Source organism: Populus alba, chromosome 6 (assembly GCF_005239225.2).
Source record: "Populus alba chromosome 6, ASM523922v2, whole genome shotgun sequence".
Classification (NCBI taxonomy): domain Eukaryota; kingdom Viridiplantae; phylum Streptophyta; class Magnoliopsida; order Malpighiales; family Salicaceae; genus Populus; species Populus alba.
This window is the reverse complement of record NC_133289.1, coordinates 3,336,780-3,357,767: the sequence shown is the minus strand read 5'-3', so window position 1 is coordinate 3,357,767 and position 20,988 is coordinate 3,336,780. Positions and strand designations below refer to the sequence as shown.

The 20,988-nt window shown below is 33.9% G+C and overlaps 4 protein-coding genes across 6 annotated transcripts; 1 reads left to right on the top strand and 3 right to left on the bottom strand.

Annotated features, from left to right (window-relative positions):
- The first annotated feature begins 1,092 nt into the window (after positions 1 to 1,092).
- Positions 1,093 to 2,682, top strand: LOC118053067 (uncharacterized). The gene is made up of 3 exons (XM_035064209.2): positions 1,093 to 1,665; positions 1,739 to 1,995; positions 2,453 to 2,682. Exons 1-3 carry the CDS (start codon positions 1,432 to 1,434, stop codon positions 2,475 to 2,477), a joined length of 516 nt encoding a protein of 171 aa, XP_034920100.1. The 5' UTR covers positions 1,093 to 1,431; the 3' UTR covers positions 2,478 to 2,682.
- A 1,908-nt stretch (positions 2,683 to 4,590) lies between these two features.
- Positions 4,591 to 8,668, bottom strand: LOC118053066 (peptide chain release factor PrfB3, chloroplastic). 2 transcript variants are annotated; one of them, XM_035064206.2, is made up of 6 exons: positions 8,327 to 8,668; positions 7,009 to 7,226; positions 6,583 to 6,756; positions 6,285 to 6,494; positions 5,676 to 5,856; positions 4,591 to 4,880 (listed from the first exon to the last, which is right to left on the bottom strand). In XM_035064206.2, the coding sequence occupies exons 1-6, from the start codon at positions 8,496 to 8,498 to the stop codon at positions 4,600 to 4,602; spliced, it is 1,236 nt and encodes a 411-aa protein (XP_034920097.1). In that variant the 5' UTR covers positions 8,499 to 8,668; the 3' UTR covers positions 4,591 to 4,599. The 2 variants fall into 2 exon arrangements, with proteins under 2 accessions (XP_034920097.1, XP_034920096.1); XM_035064205.2 differs by having other exon boundaries at positions 6,583 to 6,783; positions 8,327 to 8,667.
- Positions 8,669 to 9,357: 689 nt separating this feature from the next.
- On the bottom strand, positions 9,358 to 15,318 carry LOC118053065 (uncharacterized). 2 transcript variants are annotated; one of them, XM_035064204.2, is made up of 14 exons: positions 15,229 to 15,318; positions 15,014 to 15,118; positions 14,874 to 14,924; positions 14,705 to 14,781; positions 14,490 to 14,587; positions 14,352 to 14,403; positions 12,998 to 13,090; positions 12,768 to 12,878; positions 12,157 to 12,502; positions 11,420 to 11,913; positions 10,641 to 10,750; positions 10,380 to 10,438; positions 10,106 to 10,293; positions 9,358 to 9,865 (listed from the first exon to the last, which is right to left on the bottom strand). In XM_035064204.2, exons 1-14 carry the CDS (start codon positions 15,260 to 15,262, stop codon positions 9,677 to 9,679), a joined length of 2,007 nt encoding a protein of 668 aa, XP_034920095.1. In that variant the 5' UTR covers positions 15,263 to 15,318; the 3' UTR covers positions 9,358 to 9,676. The 2 variants fall into 2 exon arrangements, with proteins under 2 accessions (XP_034920095.1, XP_073266303.1); XM_073410202.1 differs by lacking the exon at positions 14,874 to 14,924.
- A 3,782-nt stretch (positions 15,319 to 19,100) lies between these two features.
- LOC118053064 (probable F-box protein At5g04010) lies at positions 19,101 to 19,982 on the bottom strand. Its single transcript, XM_035064202.2, has one exon. The coding sequence runs from the start codon at positions 19,980 to 19,982 to the stop codon at positions 19,101 to 19,103; it is 882 nt and encodes a 293-aa protein (XP_034920093.2).
- Between the last annotated feature and the right edge of the window lie 1,006 nt (positions 19,983 to 20,988).

Sequence of the window (20,988 nt, the reverse complement as noted above, 5' to 3'; positions counted from 1 at the left end):
GTGAAATTAGTAGAGATACGTGCAAGTTGGCCCGAACATCCACTTTAATATAAATAAAATAAAAAATAAAATAAGCACAATTAAATAAAACCCTAAACCTTAAATTTTATCACCATGCACTTAGAAAATTAAGGGGTTAACTCCATCCAAAACTTTTTATATAAACACATGAATGAATCTGGTTCTGATTTAGACACCCTTCATCCATCATGTTATGGCCGAAGCTGATGCATATATAGTAATAATGTCCACTTGAAACAAGATTCTGATTTAGACACTTTCTCTTTGTCATATGTTATGGCGGCGGAAGCTGATTCATAGTATTATACCCACTTGAAAGTATGAGACAATGTTCCAATATATATACACACACACACACAAAATTAATTTTATGACAATATTTGTTCTTGAATTATTGAAGAATCAATTTAACTTAAAAATTTTAAGTTGAGAAATTTCAAGATATGATTTATATTAATCTTTAACATATTTTTTCAAGTAAAAATTATTTGAACTTAAAATTTGCATAGATTTACACTATCCTATGCTTAATTTTTTATCATATATATATATATATATATATGGATGGTGAAATTTGAACTCGTGATTACTTAATATTTTGATATTATGTCAAATAATTAATTCAATCCAATAATTTAAGTTGTTAGGTGAGATTCGAAGATATAATTTATATTATTCTCTAATTATAAACTCTTAATTTTTATACAAAATTAATTGCTGAGAAAAAGGTAGTGGGGTATCTATTTTAACCATCGCACTAAGTTTCAAAAGCCTTTTTATAAAAGGAAATGTGCTTTATTCTTTTAATTAGAAAGCTCAAAGATACCTAATAAAAGAGAAAATTATAATGTTAAAACTCATATCTACTTAAAAAAAAAAAAAAAACCTGTAAGATATTCAACCATTTAAATATCAAGTTAATTTGCTCACGAGAGTGTGCTGATATATAAAAATCAATTTTTTTTATGATTATTTGATAGATTTTTCCATCACACATCGCCTCGCCGATAGAAGCTTCTTATTCGCCACTATAATACAAGCAATCAAATAACCTTGGAAAGGAACCCAGATTTTACATGAAGAATTTATACTGGAAATTTTTCACATGATCAAGAGTATCTTCCATGCCATGATTAAACTTTTTTTTTTCTTTTGAATCGGATGCCATTGCTTTTGACCTAAAAATTCTCTTTTTTTTTGTTCAAGCTGGCTTAAGCACAAGGAAAATACTCAGACTACCTACAAAAACCATGCCTCTGAATCCATTCTATCAATCAAAGATCAGAAGCACTAAAATCATTCTTCAAGAAAAGAGATAATTTAAACCAAATCATTTGCTAATTACTCTAACAATCATCAGGGTTAATTTACTATCTATATTTGGTCTTTGTTCTAAGGCTCCTAGCAGCTATGCAGATCATCGTGGAAATCATACCTGGAGGCAAACGAATCACTTTGGACGTGGCGAGCACAGATAACATCTCAAGCGTCAAGGCCAAAATCAAAGAAACAGAAGGGATTCCTATTGAGCAGCAAGCTTTATATTCTGATAACCGGTTGCTGCACGGCGCGGATATCCTCGAACATTGCGGGGTCAAGAACGATGATACACTTCGTCTGGTCAAACTTGAGGGGCTCGTTCAGGTGAATCAGTACTTGGCCTCATCCGAACAATAATCTATAACTTACTGACTACTTATACCAAGCTGTTTTGCAGGATGACGAGGACGATGATGATGATGATGAGGACGAGGACGACGAGGACGACGACGATGATGGTGACCATTGGAGACAAGCTACTTTAACAGCTAAGCCACGGGACGGCGATGATGGTTACCATGGTCTAAATCTGGTAAACATGAGTGCTATGCTTTCTCCTCCTCGTCGCCGCCGCCGTCGCCGTCGCCGTCACCGTCAGCGTGATGTTATAGTTATTTATCCGCCACCGCCACCGCCGCCGCCATCCCGAAATGAGTGAGTTTTATGAATTTCCCTAAACTACAATTATTAGTATTACACTAGATATTTGACCCACATCTAAATAGATTATTATTATTATTATTATTATTATTATATATTTTTAAATTATTTTAATATGCTGATATCAAGAATAAAAATTTAAAATAAAACAATATATTGTTTCAATGCATATCTAAATAAATAAAAAAATTTAATAAGTGATTGATATCACAATACCAAACGGACTTGAAATAAATGGTTTCAAAAAGAACAAATCTTAAAGAATTTGAATTTTTTGCATTTTTTTAATAAAACAAAATTTCCAAGTACGTATCTTTTTGTATTTTATAATTAGTAAAATAGGGATGATTGTCATGGAATAGAAATTGAGAAAAAAAGCATATTAATTATTATTTATTGAGCAAGTAACTAGCTTTCTATGCTCAATTCTTTTGTTTTTTTCCCCTTGTAGACCACCAGAATGCAAATGTCAATAAAGAAGAGACTAGCATGCCGGTGCTTGGACAACAATATCCTCAAGTACTGGAATGCTACAGGAAGAGCCATCTGAAGCTAGTCCAGATGGTGTGTGGATTAATTAAGAGATAATGATATATTGTGTGTTTTGTTATTCCTAATCTATGAAACAAAAAGAATCCAAAAACAAATATATTATACGTGTGCGATTCTAATTTGCCCAAATACCGGTTCTTAAATTAATTTGGTAAAATGAATGTTGAGAGTTTTTTCCTTATTTTTACCGAGGAAGATGGAAACCGAGTTTATTGGGTTTAATTAGTTGTAAGAGCCGATCCGAGGACTAACCCGGGAAAAAAAATTGGTTGGTTAAGTCATTGGATGAATAATTTTTTATTAAAACAATAGTGTTTTGCACTTTATTTTTAAGATATCGAACTGATTCAATTGTCTTGTTCAACTGGAAAGTTGGCGTGGCAGCGTTTGGAAACATGCTGCAAATCATATTAGTATTAAATTTAAATTTATTTTTGTTAAAATTAAATGTGATTTGTACTTTTGAGATTGTTTTGATATGCTGATATTAAAAATAATTTTTAAAAAATAAAAAAACATCATTAATATATATTTTAATATAAAAAATTATTTAAAATATAATCGCTATCACATTATTAATCACGCTTAATCCTTGTAAAGGAGCTTATGATTGGCTTTTGATTTTTGCTCTGTTATCTCTCTCTAAGCTATCATTTATTAAGACTTAGACCACCCACCAGCTTGCCACTCGATCTTTTTAATTGACAGATGCCATTATTCCTCTCGAGCCATTATTCTTCTTTATTATGAGAGTGTGCTGACATATAAAAATCTATTAGTGACCTGCACCTAACAATAATTTTTTTATAATTATTTGATAGAAGCTTCTTATTGGCCACTATAATTCAATCAATCAAATAACCTTGGAAAGGAACCCCGATTTTACATGAAGAATTTATACTGGAAATTTTTCACATGATCAAGGGTATCTTCCATGCCATGATTAAACTTTTTTTTTCTTTTGAATCGGATGCCATTGCTTCTGACCTAAAAATTCTCTTTTTTTGTTTTTTCAAGCTAGCTTAAGCACAAGGAAAATACTCAGAAATGGAGTTGCTTTGAACTGTAAGTTACTGAGACTGTAAGAGTAATTCTTGCATCATTTAGTTCTTGAAATGAAGTTTTCTCAACTTAATATGTAAGAGTGATTCTTTTATCATTTAGTTTTTGATAAAATTATATTAACTCGTTTTGTGGTGTTATTTGATTGAATTACAATAATATTGGTGTCTTGGAACATGTTAATAATGATGCCATACTTCTATTAGATTTTTTTTGGTTTTTTAGAAATTGTAAGTTGTGTAACCAAGTTATCACGAGGTGTATTTAAAAAACCATGAGGATCACCCCCTAAAAGAAATCATGATCATAGAATTGTATTTAAGGTTCTGAACAGAGTCTAGAAGAGTGAATCATATTACTATAACGGACCAGTTCCCAGTTACAGTAATTGACCGGATTCACTGTGTTTTTTTTCCTAAAAAAAATGCACATTCACTATGCATATGAAGCGATTTCATGACACTGCTAAAAAGTGGTTTGGGCCATCAAACCTTTCCATAGGGGCACAACTAAATGTAAGGCTCTTTTGAAAAGTACATCTGAGATGTAATTTTCTTCTCAATTTGCTCCTTCCATAATTTCTTAACAGATCAAAGACGCTTGATTTGATCGAATAGCCTCCTCTTGTAAGCATATACTATGAAACAACTGCATGATGTTGTTCGTTGTTGATTAACAGGCATCCTGCTAAAACTTGAAATACAGCATTTTCTATCTGATGAAGTTGGCAAATCATATGGATCATTTTATTGTTGGACATGCAATGTAATATTTGTAAACTAAAGCCCTTTCTCCCTTAATTTGCAGTTTACAATTATGGGCTTAAAAGATCCTCAGTGATATTTGATTGCCATTATTTTTGTTTCAATGCCTAAAATGGGCAGGGGGGTATTGCTCAATTTTAGAGTTTGAAAGAATCAAAATCACATGATAGGTAACAAAAATGGTCTCATTGAAGTACAGAGCTACGATAGCAATGCAAAATTATTCTGTATGTCTAATATTAATATGGGCTCCGATGAGAGTATTAATATTTCCATCCAAAATAGAGTTTAGGTCAGGCAGTTCAATGCCCGTTCTTACATCTTGTACTAGCTTGTACGGTTGAGACACATACCTCCTGGTCTCTTTTTGCCACACGTCCACAATGTCAGCTCTCCTGATGCTACTCACATCGCAGACCTTTTGCTCCTCTGCAATCACAAGAAGCTTGGCTTTCAATCTATTGTGAGCCTTCACCTTATTTGCAAAGAGGCTCCTCTCACCTGCAGATAAAAATAGCCATTTTTAATCCCTTCTTATAAGCTAATTGAAATAATTATAGAACACATCGAAACAGATAAAGACAATTACAAAATATAAAGTATTGCATTGAGAAAGGTGGAACTGGCTGGTTGGCATTTGCATGTGAAAATGAACATGACAATATCACTTCAAGAATTGAACATTGCCCATCAGAGAAAGTCTGGAAGAGAAGACAGAGGTTATGGCGGTTTAGAAGTGATTAATTCTTCAATCACGAGCCCTTACACTTTCAAAAGTGAGCTCAAGACAAAGCTTGAACAAGTTTTATCTGTGCCTCCAATACACACGCCTCTCTCTCTCTTTTTTATCATTAATTAGCATGTCAAGTGCAAATGAGCAAAATATTATAATTTCCTGTGCCTACAACCTGGTAATTAAAATCATATCTTGAGGTCAAGTAAACATTATTGTTACCACTTGTATGTTACTCATTTGCACACAGGTAACTAGGAATAAAGACCAAGATCTGAAAAATCACATTAACTGGACAACAGATTTTAAAACCTTTCTTTTCATTTTCATTTTTTTCCATGAAAATTTAAAGCGAGGGAAATTAAAATAACTAGAATGCATTCCTTTCAACATTTGAATTTTCATCTCAGCTTTTACCCTAACACAGGCGGTGCCTGTTTCACTAAAAAACACTTCAACTGCAAAGCTGCTAAAAGTTTCCACTTCGAAAGTTTTCCATGTCAAACAGAGTAATTTCAAGCCCTAGACTAAAATGCAGAAGATTCTGGTACAAAATTGAGTACCTGAAGACTGAACACTAATGCCAGTAGGAATGTGCTGCAGGCAAACTGTCAGTTCAGTTCGGCTCTTCCCGTCTCTTAGCAATGAGGGAGAGCACGAGACAATCAATTCCTTATCATCTATTTGAAAGTCAAAACCTGTTCCAAGAAATAGAGGAACAACATCTACACATGCTGTGGTAACCTGCATGGTTTCCAATTTTCAAACAAATAGTTACAGCATACCAGAGAAACAACAATTTGTAAAACATGGTGGTGATTAATATGCTTTGGTGGAAATAGCAGTATAACATGGTACGTTATAATATGGCCATGTCCAAAAGGAAAACCAGAAGAAGCAGAATTGTATTTGTAACCTTGCACAAACTAACAAGCAAATATACCAGTAGACATGCACAGCTGAAACAATCCAACAATCAAAGAAACTAAATAGAGTTTTCAGGCCATGGGCTTAAAACAGAGTATAAATTTTACAAAAAACAACATTTTCAGGTGTCAGAAAAAATGGTTAATTCTTATCAGGAATTGAAAAATCAGAAGAATTATTTTCAAGGAAATACAAGTGGTCCTTTTCTTAAATTTAGGCAGATGAGAGCAGTTTGGATGGCTTACCTCATGGTGAACAGATCCATTTTGAGAATTTATCTTATGGTGAATGCCTCGCTCCCCGGAAAGATAACCATAAGCACACTCAAATTCGAATTCAATAGTCACTGACTCGATACCTCCATGCATGGAAGTATGCTTCTCAACCAGCCTGCCTTTATAACCTAGCTTTTCAGCCCATTTGACATACATATTCAGAAGTTCTTCTCTCCATATCTGAGTGAGGAAATTTGTAACACTTTTGTTAGACGAAGAGCGCTATGATGTTCAAACCACATACAGAACAGTAATAACACAACCAAACCTCATGGTTAAGTCCTTTAGATCCAGCTCTAATAACTACACAAGCTCCCTGCTTGTCATAGGGTCCCTTGAGGAGCCGTGACATCTCATACTGATCTAAGAGCTTCCTCACATCTAAAGATGCAGTATAAGCCTGCTTAAAAAGCCGGTAATTGATAGCTTCCATCTCCACCAACTGCGAGATCAGCTTTGCCTCTTCAGCCTAAGAAATATATACAATTACAAATATCTTGGCTGTAAAAAGTCTGAGTATTTAGTACAGAGAAAAATATAATGCTTCATGATGGCCCTATGCAGGCTTTACACTAAGCTTTTAGTCCCATGGCTAACCAAAACAATAGAACCTAGTCTTGTTGTATGCTTCCTGTAAACATTAATGTCAATTCTATAGATAAAACTCATAGAAAATGATCTCCACGTGTATCACCTTGTATTTCAAGTCTTTGAGAGCATCAATCGCTTTGGCACTACCAGCCAATTTGATGAGGATTTCATTGGATTTAGCAGGGTCTTCCCATAAGTTGCACTCATGTATCATTTCTTCCTGCTTGATTCGTCTTGCTTCCTCATGTTCCAGTGCTGTTGGTGCTAACATCTCAGCACGGAGAACCGTATCTTCAATATTCTTTTTCAAAGAAAACAAACCTAAAAAAACTTACCACTTAGAAGTGAAAACTACAGCTATGAGAAAGCACCAGATGAAACAGCATACACCAAGACATACATGCATTTGGAAAATAGCAACCACCATCTGACAAGGCTGATTCAAGATCATATTTCAATTTCTTCTACATTTATATAACTCTATCCTCTGGTAATTAGTACAACTGAAAGCAGGCACAAACATTCCAAGATGTGAAAATACACCATGACATCAATGAGCTGTGCTCCAGTAATATATAATATGACAGAACAAATTAACCTGAATTTCAATTCCATGTCATAAAATCTTCATCTTTGAATATATTACAGCTTTAGCCTACTGCATTATTCTCCTAAAATTCATTTAGACCATTATTCAGATTGTCAAGAAAAACAAATAATTAAAGTCATTAGACAGCCTCAACAAGCATCACGAGCACCACATTTTTACTATGAATGTCGATCATGACAGAATAAAAAACCTCAACACATGGTAATGTGAACAACAACGAAACTTGTGAACAGAGATGAAACTAAGATTCAGCTTGACACCTGATGAATTATGTTAAACACAAACAAAAAGGATAAATACAAGAACATGGCCGTCAAAATTACTGGATAATCAGCTTGCTAACCTGAGATTTTAACAAATATTGTGATGCTTGAAGTTGAGTTTTTGAATTTTCAATGAGCTATTTATTAGCATTTTCAACTACTTTTCTTGCCAAGAGATAACAAGAAGTAAAGAAATCAACTTTATCCAGGAAAACTAAAACAAAGCAGTTCCAGAATGCTAGAAGCACTTACCTTCATGGCCTGTTTTCAAAATTTCATTACAAAAGCTGAAAAAAACTGAGCTTTTTTGGAAAACCAACCACAAAATATATAAAATAAACTGAAAAATCAATCCCAAACAGTTAAATTAGACATTTTAACATAAACCCTTTCGATTTCTCCTACATTTGACCACAGAAAATTCCAAATTTAAGCTCTAACCAATTCATTTTCATTAATGGGTTAAGACCCTCTAACAACTACGAACACCAAGAGATGTATATATATAAACAGAGAGAGAACTAAAGAGCAGAGAGAAACAAACTAACCCAGTTGTTTGTAGACATTGTTTCTGTCATCCATAGAATGTTTTTGTGAAGCTCTGACTCTCGAGCATAAAAGAAGCTTGGCTTGTGACTTGTCATTGATGTTTCTTGTAAAAGACTGAAACTTTGAGGGAATAGCAGTAGCGCCACTTACAAATACAGGTTCTGCTGCCATTTTCTTGGCTCGAGAAACTGGAATGAAGTGCCCAGGTATGTATCTATAATCAATTGGGAAGGGAGATGAGATTCTGTCTATGCGGGTATCCTCGTTTGTGGACTTATAATATGTGTGTCTCCTCTCTCTCCGGGATTCACTGTCCACTCCACTGCCTTATCTCCAAATACTCTTTTCTTTTCCTTTGTGTTTTGTTGTTTTAAAAATTAAATATTTGCCTCCAAATATTCATTAATCTTTCATTTAGCCCGCTATAGCTTAAAATATTTCAACCTGGTCCCCATGGTTCAGCTAATAAAGTTTAACAGTAACCCACCTATGAAATTTTTTTTCCCATTTTTGAGTTTCTTTTAGATTTTTATTTATGAGATTTGAGTAGAAAGATAAAAGAAAATGAAAAATAGAATTTCTTGTTAATTTTATGGGTGAGTGGTGTTGTTGAAACTTTTCAGGGACTATAGTGGTAAGATCAAGAGAAATTAGCTTTAAGTATAAAAATGGAAAATTGATGGTTGATGGATTAGTGAGGGTGCGAAATGAAATTTGTAATTTCAGATACTTGGATTTGTTCACAACAAAGACAAAGAATGTCGTTTTTGTGCACGAGTGACGTTTAAATTGTTAGATGGAGTAAATTAGAGTAAACCCTAGATTTAAATCCGTCTATGACTTAATTCTTTGTGTTTGAAAACCATTGAATCAATCTCCTGACCATTGCTGGCGATTGTCTTTTGAAAACATTATTCTCTGAGCTTTTACCATGCTGGTTTGTCTCTAAGAATTGTCAAATGTTAGGTTTGCAACTAAGAAAAAACCAGTGGCTGTTTTAAGAAAATAACAGTCAGCAAGCGTTAAGGGATTAAGTTGTAGGTTTTCAAAAATTGAAGGGCTAAAAACCCAAAGACAAGAATTATTTGCTCTGGCAGGTTCCTAATTTTAACTGTCAAAACTCAATAGGAACAATAGTTCAGGCACTAAGGTTTGCAGGTCAGCAGTTTCATAACAATAGTTCAATATACAGGATTCAAGTAATCACCTGAAAGATTCAAAAAGAACTCCGTGGATAAATACTTGCACTTGCTCTTCTGAGACCGTAATTTCCTCCTACTTACAAATGCAAGAACTATAAAGGGGCAGAAAATGGTCCAAACTTAATACGTGAGTATAAATTAGTCTCCTCACAAGGACTCTGCAAATTGTTGTGCCTCCAGATCCAGTTCTTGCCTCATGATGCAGTTCATCAGCCAGTCACTGCTGAAAGTCCGCATTCCTTTCTTCGCAGCTGATAATGCTTCTTCAATGTCTTCTTCACTGGCAACAAAGATTGTTTCTGATGCTTCATTTTCTTTATCTAGTCCAGAAATTACCTGTATTTGTTTCACCATGGTTAGCAGTTACTAAAGGGTTCTAATCAAGAAGCAGAACCGATCCCTATATCCGCATTATACAAAATCCACTACAACAAAAGGCGATTCTCTGTGTTTCTGTTTTCAAACCCATCTCACCTGTACATTGATATAGATGATAAAAATTGGCCATGAAAAACAAAATTATCATTCACAAATTTGCACCACATATAGTCAAACTAGATGAGGTTCTAAACTTACATTTCCACCAGCAGACTCAACAATGGCGGATAGAGTTTGGAAAGGAGGCTGGACATGCTTTGCTATGCATACGTTATATCCTTTGAGAAGAGCTTGGGGTCTTGCTCTCGCTCTGAGAACAGCATCTTTTAACTCAGCTTTGTGCTTCAGCACATAATCTTCATCGTACAGTATATAAGGCAATTCGTCTGTACATCAGACTGGTTAAAAGGAGATACGAGAATTATCTAGACGAGTGTTAAAACACTAAAGCTTTAATCTGTTTTCAACTCACCCACAAATCTGCCTCTGCGAAAGCTTTCCTTCAACCATTTTGATGAGACTATCCAAGCTCTGCTTAATGGGCGATACGTCCAGGTTAGCATAAAATAATTTAAGCAATAATAATGTATGCGTGTTCAAAAATGTATGTATGTCAACAATGGGGAAAGTTTTTAAACTAGAGCATTGAGCTATTTTGACATCGCAATTGCATATACAGATTGCAGAATATCCAATTTTAAAAAAGAAAATGGTAGATCAAGAAAAGACTAACCCTGAAGACAAAGCAGTGCAGAAATTCAAAGTTGTTCTCACTTTCCCTGTGACAACATGAGTGCTTACACTTCCATAAGGAGTAACAGCACCACCAAGAGTTTCAATTACCTATACAAAAGGTACTAATCCTCAACAAACGCACATAAATATAACCACATTCCATACAATACAATTAACTCACGAGGAATGGGCATTTTAGCAGGGGAATGAACAATCAAATCAAGTATTCAAGCTAGAAAGACTAATTCTTGTGGCTCAAAACCTTATCTTCAGCCTCAGTGACGTATTATTCTAAATAAGTAACTAGTTATGTCTGGGAGAAAAATCAGTGACCAACACAATTGATTTGTGCATGCTCAACCTTATCTGCTTTTCATAACAAAAAAGGGACAAAATCCTTTAGAAGTCATTTGGCTAAGCGCCAATACAAATGATTTGTATAGGAGTTAACGGAGTGCACCACAGAAGCACTTCAAATTCCATATTCAGCAACAACTAATTATGTAGCTATTAATCAAGATAGCTTCATGCATGGCACCTGTACACAATTTCTGGGAGGAATAAAACATGGAAAGCATTTCGCTGTAAAATCATAAAGTAAATGGGAAAGGATGAAAATGTCCTGATTTAGTAATATGTCAAAGCATTCACATGGATTCATAACCTGAACCCCAGAATATCTCAATCTTCAATCACAGCACTAAAAGTGCCAAACAAAGAAATTCAAGGTGATGTTTATGTATGATATGTGGAACAGGAATCAGACATTGGATATACCTTTGTTAGATGCGTCTTCTTATCATCATCAGCAATATTCATCAACATGATTCTAAAGCATTCTCCTTTAGACTGAAATTCTTTGCTGACAAGAACCTCTGATGTTCTATTACTTGATTTGTCCTCTTTCACATTATTTTCCATGCAGTTACGAGTCAAAGGATCCATAGAAGTAGCTTTTCCAAAAGAGTTATTTTTTGAAATTCCCAAGGAGCACCCCCTAAAACATGGATTAGTTGTGAATCTTTCTGAATCTGAACCGCAGCCAGAATCTGATTCATAGTCAGTTTGATGGCTACCCTTCACCTTTTTAGTCTTCAATGATGACAATGAAGCTTCCCAAGCCCTCCTCTTAGTACCTTGTATATAGCTATAATTGCATTTGACATCAGCATCAGCTCTAGTCTTGGCTAATTCTGCAGCAGTTGTCATCTTGCTGCATTCCCCTCTCTCAGAAGGAGCTAAGTCACCACAATCCGGACTCTGAGGAAGGCCTGTTGAAAAAAAAATTAAAAAAAAAAAGAAGGTAGAAGCCTATCCTAGTAACCTATGGAAATTTGCTAGAAAGGGTAGGAGTGGAAAGTTGGGATCTGAAGATGCAGAAATAGAAGAGATGTTTCACTTCAAATATTTCTAAAGCATTTATGCAGGGCTTAAGCCGAATAATGAAATATGAAAATCACTATGCATTAAAAGAAGCACATGTTAGAAAAATAAATAAATAGAATTCGTCTTACCACTTGGATTGGCATCTGCTCCAGAAAATTCATCCTTTGCAAATCTTTCATGTTGAGAATTTTCTATCCTGGAAGTTATTTGGTTTTGTGACTTCAAAGTAGTGTAATCCTCTGCAATAAAGCCAGACTCAGCAGATCTATAAACAGCTGATGAGGAATTATTACGAGGCTTTAGTGGAAAACAAAACTGCAGAGAGGCCTCAGGGGTAGCTGAATTCCCCTCGTTTAGATAAGAAACCATAAGAGTCGAACTGCCAGGAAAGCATAATGCTCTGCGGATGTTGGGCTTAATAGGCAGCCTGCGAGGTCTGCCTTTTTTATCCACTTCTGCTATTGATGCAAAACCCTGCATTCGTTTTCATTATATTACAAGAGTTCAAACTTAAATCACATAGTGACTTCTGCAAGACAAGGACAAAAACACTGTTTTTTTTGGATTAACTAGCTATTGGAAAACTCCATCTTGCATAATTCTGCTGTTGGACGAAAAACAGAAGGCCTGTTCTCACTATATAAATTTTATACATTGCGGAAAGACATCTGGAATAGTAACTCAAATCAATAAGAACATATCATGCTCCAATCCGAAGACATTCTCAAGTGAGCATTACCTGTTTAACCCAGAAACCTTCAGATCCCTTATCACCCCAGCAGTATATTGTATGAACACCAACATTCTGAAGTCTCTTCCTCAATTCCATGTACAAGAAGTGACCAAAACCCTGAGTAATCGAAGTAGCAGTAAAGTTCAGAGCAAGATTTCCTGAACAGACTCATATCATCAATCATTGGTTCAGAAGAGTAGCAATGTGTTTCAGCAGTAAATAAGCAGACAATAAACCTTGTGTTGGTAGACTGCACTGACAGCAGCAATAGGAACCTCAGCATACTGCATGTCAGCAGGGATAATTTGATACGTAATTGCAGCTATAACCTGCATTAGTAACAAAAAAGTTGAGTTACAAGGCCATTGTAAAAAAATGCTAGCTAAATTTCTTCGTTGATGCAATCAACTCATTGTTCACAATATCAAACTGCAAATTCTTGCACTTTCATGAAGTGCTTGGATGTTAAAGAAATCACACAATTGAGACAAAAGTCAAAATAGGCAGGAAAGCAGGAAAACTAAGTTAGGACCACCTATATTCTCTAATAACAATGCACCCTAGTTGATGGATCAAGATTTTATCCCTTGTTTCTTTAACAAAAAACCCATAAAAGTCATGGGACCATTTTTTTTCAGTCCATTTCCAAGACACCTTTGAGGGGCTCGGGTAGAGTACCCGAGCCCAGATAGTGGGATGGGCATGCCTGAGCCTGGGTGTTGGGCATCCGCCCAACCCTCTCCTTGTGAGCTTAAGCGCACCACCAGAGCCCAGCCCTAAAATGTAGATATTGACCTCCTTTTAAGCCCAAAGACATGCCCTGTGTCCTTTTTTCTTCTTTTCTCTTTCATGTATGTTCTAAGGAATATTTATCTCCTATTAACGCTTGTATAAGAGATAACTATTTCCATCAATGCTCATTAATACTTATGTAAGGAATAATTATCCATCATTAATGCTCATTAATGCTTGTATAAGGGATATTTATCCCTCATAAATGTTATTATGGTGAAATCACTCTTCAATCCCTTCACCAAAGAAACAGACAAGGATCAATGGCTATAAATACCTCTTAAACTACCAGATAAGAGATTCAAGTTTTTCTACAATAAAAGCATATAATTTCAACACAAAAACAACCTAAATTTCATAATTTAAAGCTCTTTAAGCACATTTATCACCCTTTTTCTTTATAATTTTTCTGACTTTACCATTGGAGAGTCCTCAAACACCCTAAAAGAGGATTTTTTGCAAGCACTCAGAAACATTCATCAAGAAAGTTTTCCTTGACATTAGAGGAGAAGGCTACTTAAAGAGACACTTAACCAATCCATATTCCAACCACGAAAAAACCTTGTTCCATAAATATATCTGATGTTTATAAATTAATCACTAGTCAAGATAACAAAATTGTTTTTTTGAGCTAACATGTAGATTAGAGTTTACCACCTATAGCACGTGTATAAGATGCAACACCTCAACAGAGAAACCATTTGCAATGCATGAGAAGATTTCAGGGTATACTGTTTTTTTGTTTTCCTTCTGAAGTACACAACCAAATAAACACTTAGAGGGACAAAGCAGGATTACCTTACCAGGACCTTCTGTTGACTTGGATTTCAAAAGCAGTGTACAGTATTTCCTGCAAGATTAGTGTTAGTACATAAAGCATTTCAAAACAACGAAGGATGTACAACTTAAATAGACAAGAGAAAAAGTAATCAATACCCCTTGGAGATACATTTTTCAAGAAACATTGATTGTTTTCCAGTATTAGCAGCATAATTCATTGCAGGTAGTTCTCTTGTATAAATCTTTAAAACTTCCTAAAAAAGTCAATTAATAAACAAAAACCCATCATATAAATATATTCACCAAACAGCCAAACACATACACACACGAATGCATCAAAAATAAATCATACCCAGTATGCAATAACATACCTCAAGATAACATTTGCTATTACTATCTTTATCCTTTGAATTCACGACGAAAAAAGCATAATCATCCTCGAATTTCACTAATGCACAAAAAAATCATCAACAACCCAAAGAAAGCCACAAAATTTTTAGTCCTAATTAATCTCTCATCTAGATTGAACAAAATATTTACCTCTTCTTTCGATATTTGATAGCAAAAAATCATTATTAAGCCCATCCTTCACTGTTTCAAAGTTATTATTGACTCAATTTAAACACATAATAATAACCTTATAATCATAATTAGACTAAGAAATTCAAATAAAAAAATACCTGAAATTTTAAAGTTTGCATTTCGATTGATTGCGATGTGCAGAATGTTTGGTTCTGAATCGTTAATAACAAATTTGTTTGCTTCCACAGCAACTTCACAATTACCTGTAAAACTCAAAAACAAAAGAATGTTGGAAAAATTAAGGCTGGAAATCGTTAATTTGAAGATTTGATTGATGGAAAATTAAGGTTTTGTGAATTGTTTCATCTTTTACCGATTTGGATTGTAGAAGATCTTTTTGGCGCCATGATTTATTTTGGAAGTGAAAAGAGGGAAGGGATGGTATTTAAAGAGGCGGGAAGAGGGTGCTTTCGTAATCTTGTTGAAAAGCGAATGGCCTTTTTTAGTTCTTTTGGTGTGTTTTATTTTCTTGGTTGATTTAGTTTTGACATTACATTGCATGTGCTTTTTAGAAATGTCTCTGGCTTAAAAGTAATTTTAATATTTTTGTTTTATTTTTAACATAATATATTAAAATCATTAAAAAATATTAAAAATATTATTTTTCAAATAAAATATATTTTTAAAAACGCACTTAAACACAAATTCAAATACAAAACTAAATAATATCTTAAACTTCATTTTTACTCAAGCTCCTATTACCATCATCATTGAAGATTTTTACTGCTATTGTTACATTAGAATTGCAAAGAAAAAAAGCTAAAAGATGGATTTTTTTATAAGAATCCATAATGTTTTTTTATCATTGAATTTTTTTTCTTTTCAACAATTTTTTCGGTTTTTGGATCTTTTACAAGTTATTTGAAGGTATAAACAAGTATTTTTAGGTTTTTAAAGTGTTTTTAGATATTTTAAGAACTAAAATGATTGAAAAATAAAATTTTAGATGTAAAACACTTTTGCTTTGACTTTCTAATGACCTTTTATCTCTAGAACCTGGGCATAACATGCCATGCGCATCAGCAAGTGGTGAATCGCCTATTATTTTTTTTTTCATTAAAAAAAGGTTGGCGAAACCCCTTAAAATAGGAAAAAATAATAATGAAGGCCCGGGCACATGGGCCTAGGCTAGTAGATCCACAACTTTTTTTATTAAAGAAAAGGTGTACTAGGGCACGCAGGCATGCTCGTTTAGGCTTTTTTTGTGGGTTTTTTTTTTTAATTTTATCTTTCAAAACTTGGTTTATTTTTAATTGATCTTAATAAATTTTTTTTGTTTTGTTTTCCATAGAATTATTGTAATCTCAATTAAATATCCTGTCATTTTGTTGGTGTTTGATTTTGTGAATATTTATTTTTGCTGCTGTTTTTTTACTCATTTAAATCATATTTAAATTTATCAAATTGATCGGATCATATTTGATTATTTTTTATAAGGTTTAATTTTTTTAATTGAAAAACACGATGGTACGTAACAATAATTTTATTTTTTTTGCATTAAAAAAAATCCACATGGCCCCCTCTATTTAGTTTTCCTTTATTTCGATAGTTAATTTTTTTTTAAAAAAAAAGACCGGTGATATTCTTTTAGTTTTTTGGATTACATTTAATTAATATATATATATATATATATCAAGGTAAAAAAACATATTTAATTGGACAAGGATGGAGACAAAGTTATAAAATAAATGTGTGGATAGTTTTTTTTTGTGAATTTAGTTATTTTCAAAATATAAATAACTAAAAAACATGTCTTCGATCTCTTCTTTTAGATACTATCTTCATCTATCATGTCTCGAGATAACAATTAACTTAATGTAATGTGTTTTATTGTCCCTCGATCGTATTTATTATTATTACCCCTGCTATTAATTCCATCTACTCCTACAGTTTAATTTTACTCCTATGTTTTCTAAAAGTTTCAGCGTTATATATAAATTTGTAGGACAATATTTACTTTTTCTTTTCTTTCTTTCTTTCTTTCTTTTTTTGTCTTATTAAACGTCAATTGTGATAATATATATTTCTTCAAAAAACACTTCAAGATCTGGAAAAAAAACTCAATAAAATAAAATAAAATAAAAAGATGAACATTGGAATATGAGACAATCAGGATACATGTATAGAAATCTTGAAAAAGTCTCTGGTGAAAACATAGGTTTGAATATATGAATGATTACCCTATAACTTGATCACTTGCAAGGGGCCTTAATCTATATATATATATATATATATATATATATATATATATATATAATTGATAGGTTTATGTTGCATTTTTGTTCTTCAGTAAACGAAATAATTATATATTAGAAATACAAAGGCACTTATATACAAATTACTGAGGTTTTTAATTTGTCGATCTGCGATTGAAGAGTACTATAAGAGTTTAAATACCCTAATATTTTGGAGTTATATATATAACCTCAAAAATACTTCTAGTTTGGGATTTGATCGTATTCTAAGGGAACTAAAATACCTAGCTAGCTAATCCTCTTCGTAGTGAAATTAGAATTTTATTTGCAAACGGATTTGCTGCAAGCTTTCCCTATGTATATATATACATGGCTGATTGAAACGAAACTTAGAGAAAATTAACCAGGATATCCCGACCACTATCAATGGCGGACCCCAGAAATACTTCCTGCATGCAAGAGGAAGGCGAGACTCAAGAGTTACGCTGCTCGATGCCTAATAGCAGCAGTAATCTTTGTAACCCTAACTCGGTCTGCGCTTCTTACCTTCCAAATTATCACAGAAAGTTATCCTCTAATTATCTTTCTGATCAATCACCCCATCATGATCCCGCCGGCAGCAAATACACCGGTTCTGACCTTTACAAACTCGTAACCGAAAAGATAGAAAACGATAGGCTCTACGTTCAATCTCAAATCAAATACCTTGAAACCTTGATCACTAACGAAAACAAAAGCCAAAACCTAGATGGTATGGAAATTCTCATGGAGCGGATTGATGCAGTCGAAAACGATATGGGATACTTGGAAGCTGAGTACAGAATGGCGCATAAGGAATTCAAGCCCCACCTCAAGAGATTGAAGCTGCTCAAGAATGTTAAGGATTTCATCGAATATCTTAAAGATTCCAAGATGGTATTTCACTCCAAGAAAAAAGTCTTCGAATCTCAGCTTCAATCACCCCATCATGACCTCGCCGGCAGCAGCAAATACACCGGTTCTGACCTTTACAAACTCGTAACCGAAAAGATCGAAAACGATAGGCTCTACGTTCAATCTCAAATCACATACCTTGAAACGTTGCTCTCTAACGAATACAAAAGCAAAAACCTCGATGGTATGGAAAATCTCATGGAGCGGATTTATGCATTCGAAAACGATATGGGATGCTTGGAAGCTGAGTACAGAATGGCGCATGAGGAATTCAAGCCCGATCTCAAGAGATTGAAGCTCCTCAAGAATGTTAAGGGTTTCATCGAACATCTTAAAGAGTCCAAGAGGGTATTTCACTCCAAGGAAAAAGTCCTCAAATCTCAGCTTTTGAGATTGAAAAGGCCCAGTGCTGAAGACAAGTCTCGTTTGGGGAATTTGTTACCAGGAGCTTGGAGGTTCATTGCTTGTAATCATTAATCTTCATGATGTCGTTAATGTGGCGAGACTAGGCTGTGCACTAATTAATCTTCATGGTTCATGCCTCGATCGCAGTTGAGTATTTTAGCAGATTAGATTTCTTTTAGTAGGCTACAGGCAAAAGATAATAATCAAAGTGTTTTTTTCGTTCTTAAATTAATTCTCTTCTTCTTTCTACTCTCTTCTCGTCTCCGATTTGCCATGGTTTCTTACCTTCATATTACGAAGCTTGAAACTTATACCAATAGAGACATGGATAGATGGTTTCTCAACTGTTAATTCTTTTTTTTTTCTTTCAATTATCTAAATTTAAAGAACATAATCAGACCTGGATTTCTTCCCAGATGAAGAGGCTCAATCTAAATTGCAACACACACATGTAATATCTCTTTGTTTCTCAGTTAAAAAAATATATATGGTACTCGAAAACGTATACATAATGCAGAGCTTGGCGACAGCAGGTGAGACGTGCAGATTAAGAACTTCAACCAAGCGACCAGTGGACTTGTTGAAGAACATAAAATGAGCTAAACAATAAAGAACAAACTCTCCAGCATACAAGGGCTATAAAATATACAAATCAAGATGGAAAAAGGAAATGTTGCAAGTACCTAATACCATCCTCAACAACCACGTATCTCCAATTAACAACATTCAATATTCCCACACTTACCTTGTCAACCCTAATTTTGTCACCACCATCTTTCCTACGATAGAACACCAACTTCAAATCTGCCACGATCCCACTCGTGGAATCACTAGAGCAACACCGTGGTGGTGGTAACTCCTGCGAAAACCAACCTTCAGACCCAGGAGAATATCTCACTTTCCCTTCATAATCCATCATGGTAAAAACCGCACTCCAATCTTTCAAAACCACATTCCATGTGATTTTTACATCCTCTAGCATCTCATTCATTGACGACGTCAAGCACTCGTAATTATTCACTCCAAAATCAAATCTAAACACCCCATTATGATCAAAACAAAATTCATTACCAGGCTTTGCTATTTTGACGATAGGATGATTGCCCTTGGTGCCCAGAATATGGATATCAAAGATGAGACTGTCCATGGAAAATTGAGGCACGGAGGGACCTCTCACCCTGCGTTTGGCAGCAACGTATGCCATGGCATACAAACGGTGGTAAGAAACAGAAGGATGCGTAATCTTAAGGTTGGAAAGAGAAGGGTAATGACTCATACACAAAGGTTGCCAAATATGGTCAGACGCCATGGACAGGTACCATGACTTGGACACACATGAAGCCACCCCTAAAGATTTAGGGTCAAGATGGTGAGCAAGAAGAACAAGAACCCCCCACGGTGGCGGTGATGAAGATTTGGGAGATCTAGTTGACATAGCTTGGACGTGTAATCTCTTTTGGCCTTGCATTTTCAAACTAAGTCTTCGTAGTTTCTGATTCTCTAATATTATATTGTTTGCATCAATATCTGGCATGCGTTAAATTGGGAGGTGTTTTATCGTGTTGTGGTTAAGACAACACGTGTTTTTAAGGTTGTTTTTCGCATGGATCTTATTTGACACGTTTACATGGGTGCGTCCCCTCTGTGGTTAACACGTGCGTGATAGCTTGTACACACGCTGGGTACTAGAGGTTATACGGTTGCACGTATTACGTGGCAATCCGGCTTTTTACTTTTTAAAAAAAAAAAGATAAGCAAGTTATAATTGCCCCTGTATTATTTTCTTTTTCTTATAAATGAGTTTATATATTCTTAAGAAATCAACAAACCACTCCATTTAATTTTAGAAGAATAAATTAATCTAACCTCGGAAGAGTTGATTGATATATAAACTGATTTGATAATATTTTTTACTGTCAAGTTTTTTTAAAAAAATATAAATTAATCTCTTTGGAAAATTAATTAATTAATAATAATGACAAATTTGTAGAAAAATAAATAGATGTCGTAATGTTGGGATCGAATTTAACTTTTTTTAATAGAAAAATTAATTTCTTAGTTTATTCGAAAAAATCTTGGGCAAAACCTGTCTACCAGCTACATGGTTAGATTTCTTATATATCGCGTAATCATTTCCTTTTAGTACATGGAATGTAGGTCATGGACTTGCGTCGTTGAATATGATGTGTTTTGTAACTTTTTAATATATTATTTTGTTATTTTAATATGTTGATATTCAAAAATTAATTTTAAAAAAATTTAAATATGTTATTTTTAATATATTTTTAAATATAAAATACTTTGAAAAGCAACCGTTATTATTATTTTCAGACACTTTTAAGTGTATTTACTATTATAATGTAAGATTTTTAAAAAAATATTCTTTGCTTTTATATTAATTTTTATATATATTTTTTAAAGATTAACACATAAAAACATAAAAAATCACAAAAATATTATTAATTTAATTTTTGTTCAAATTCAAATTTTAATGTTAGAATGAAGCAAGTTTTATATTAAATTAAATTGAAAATTGACTT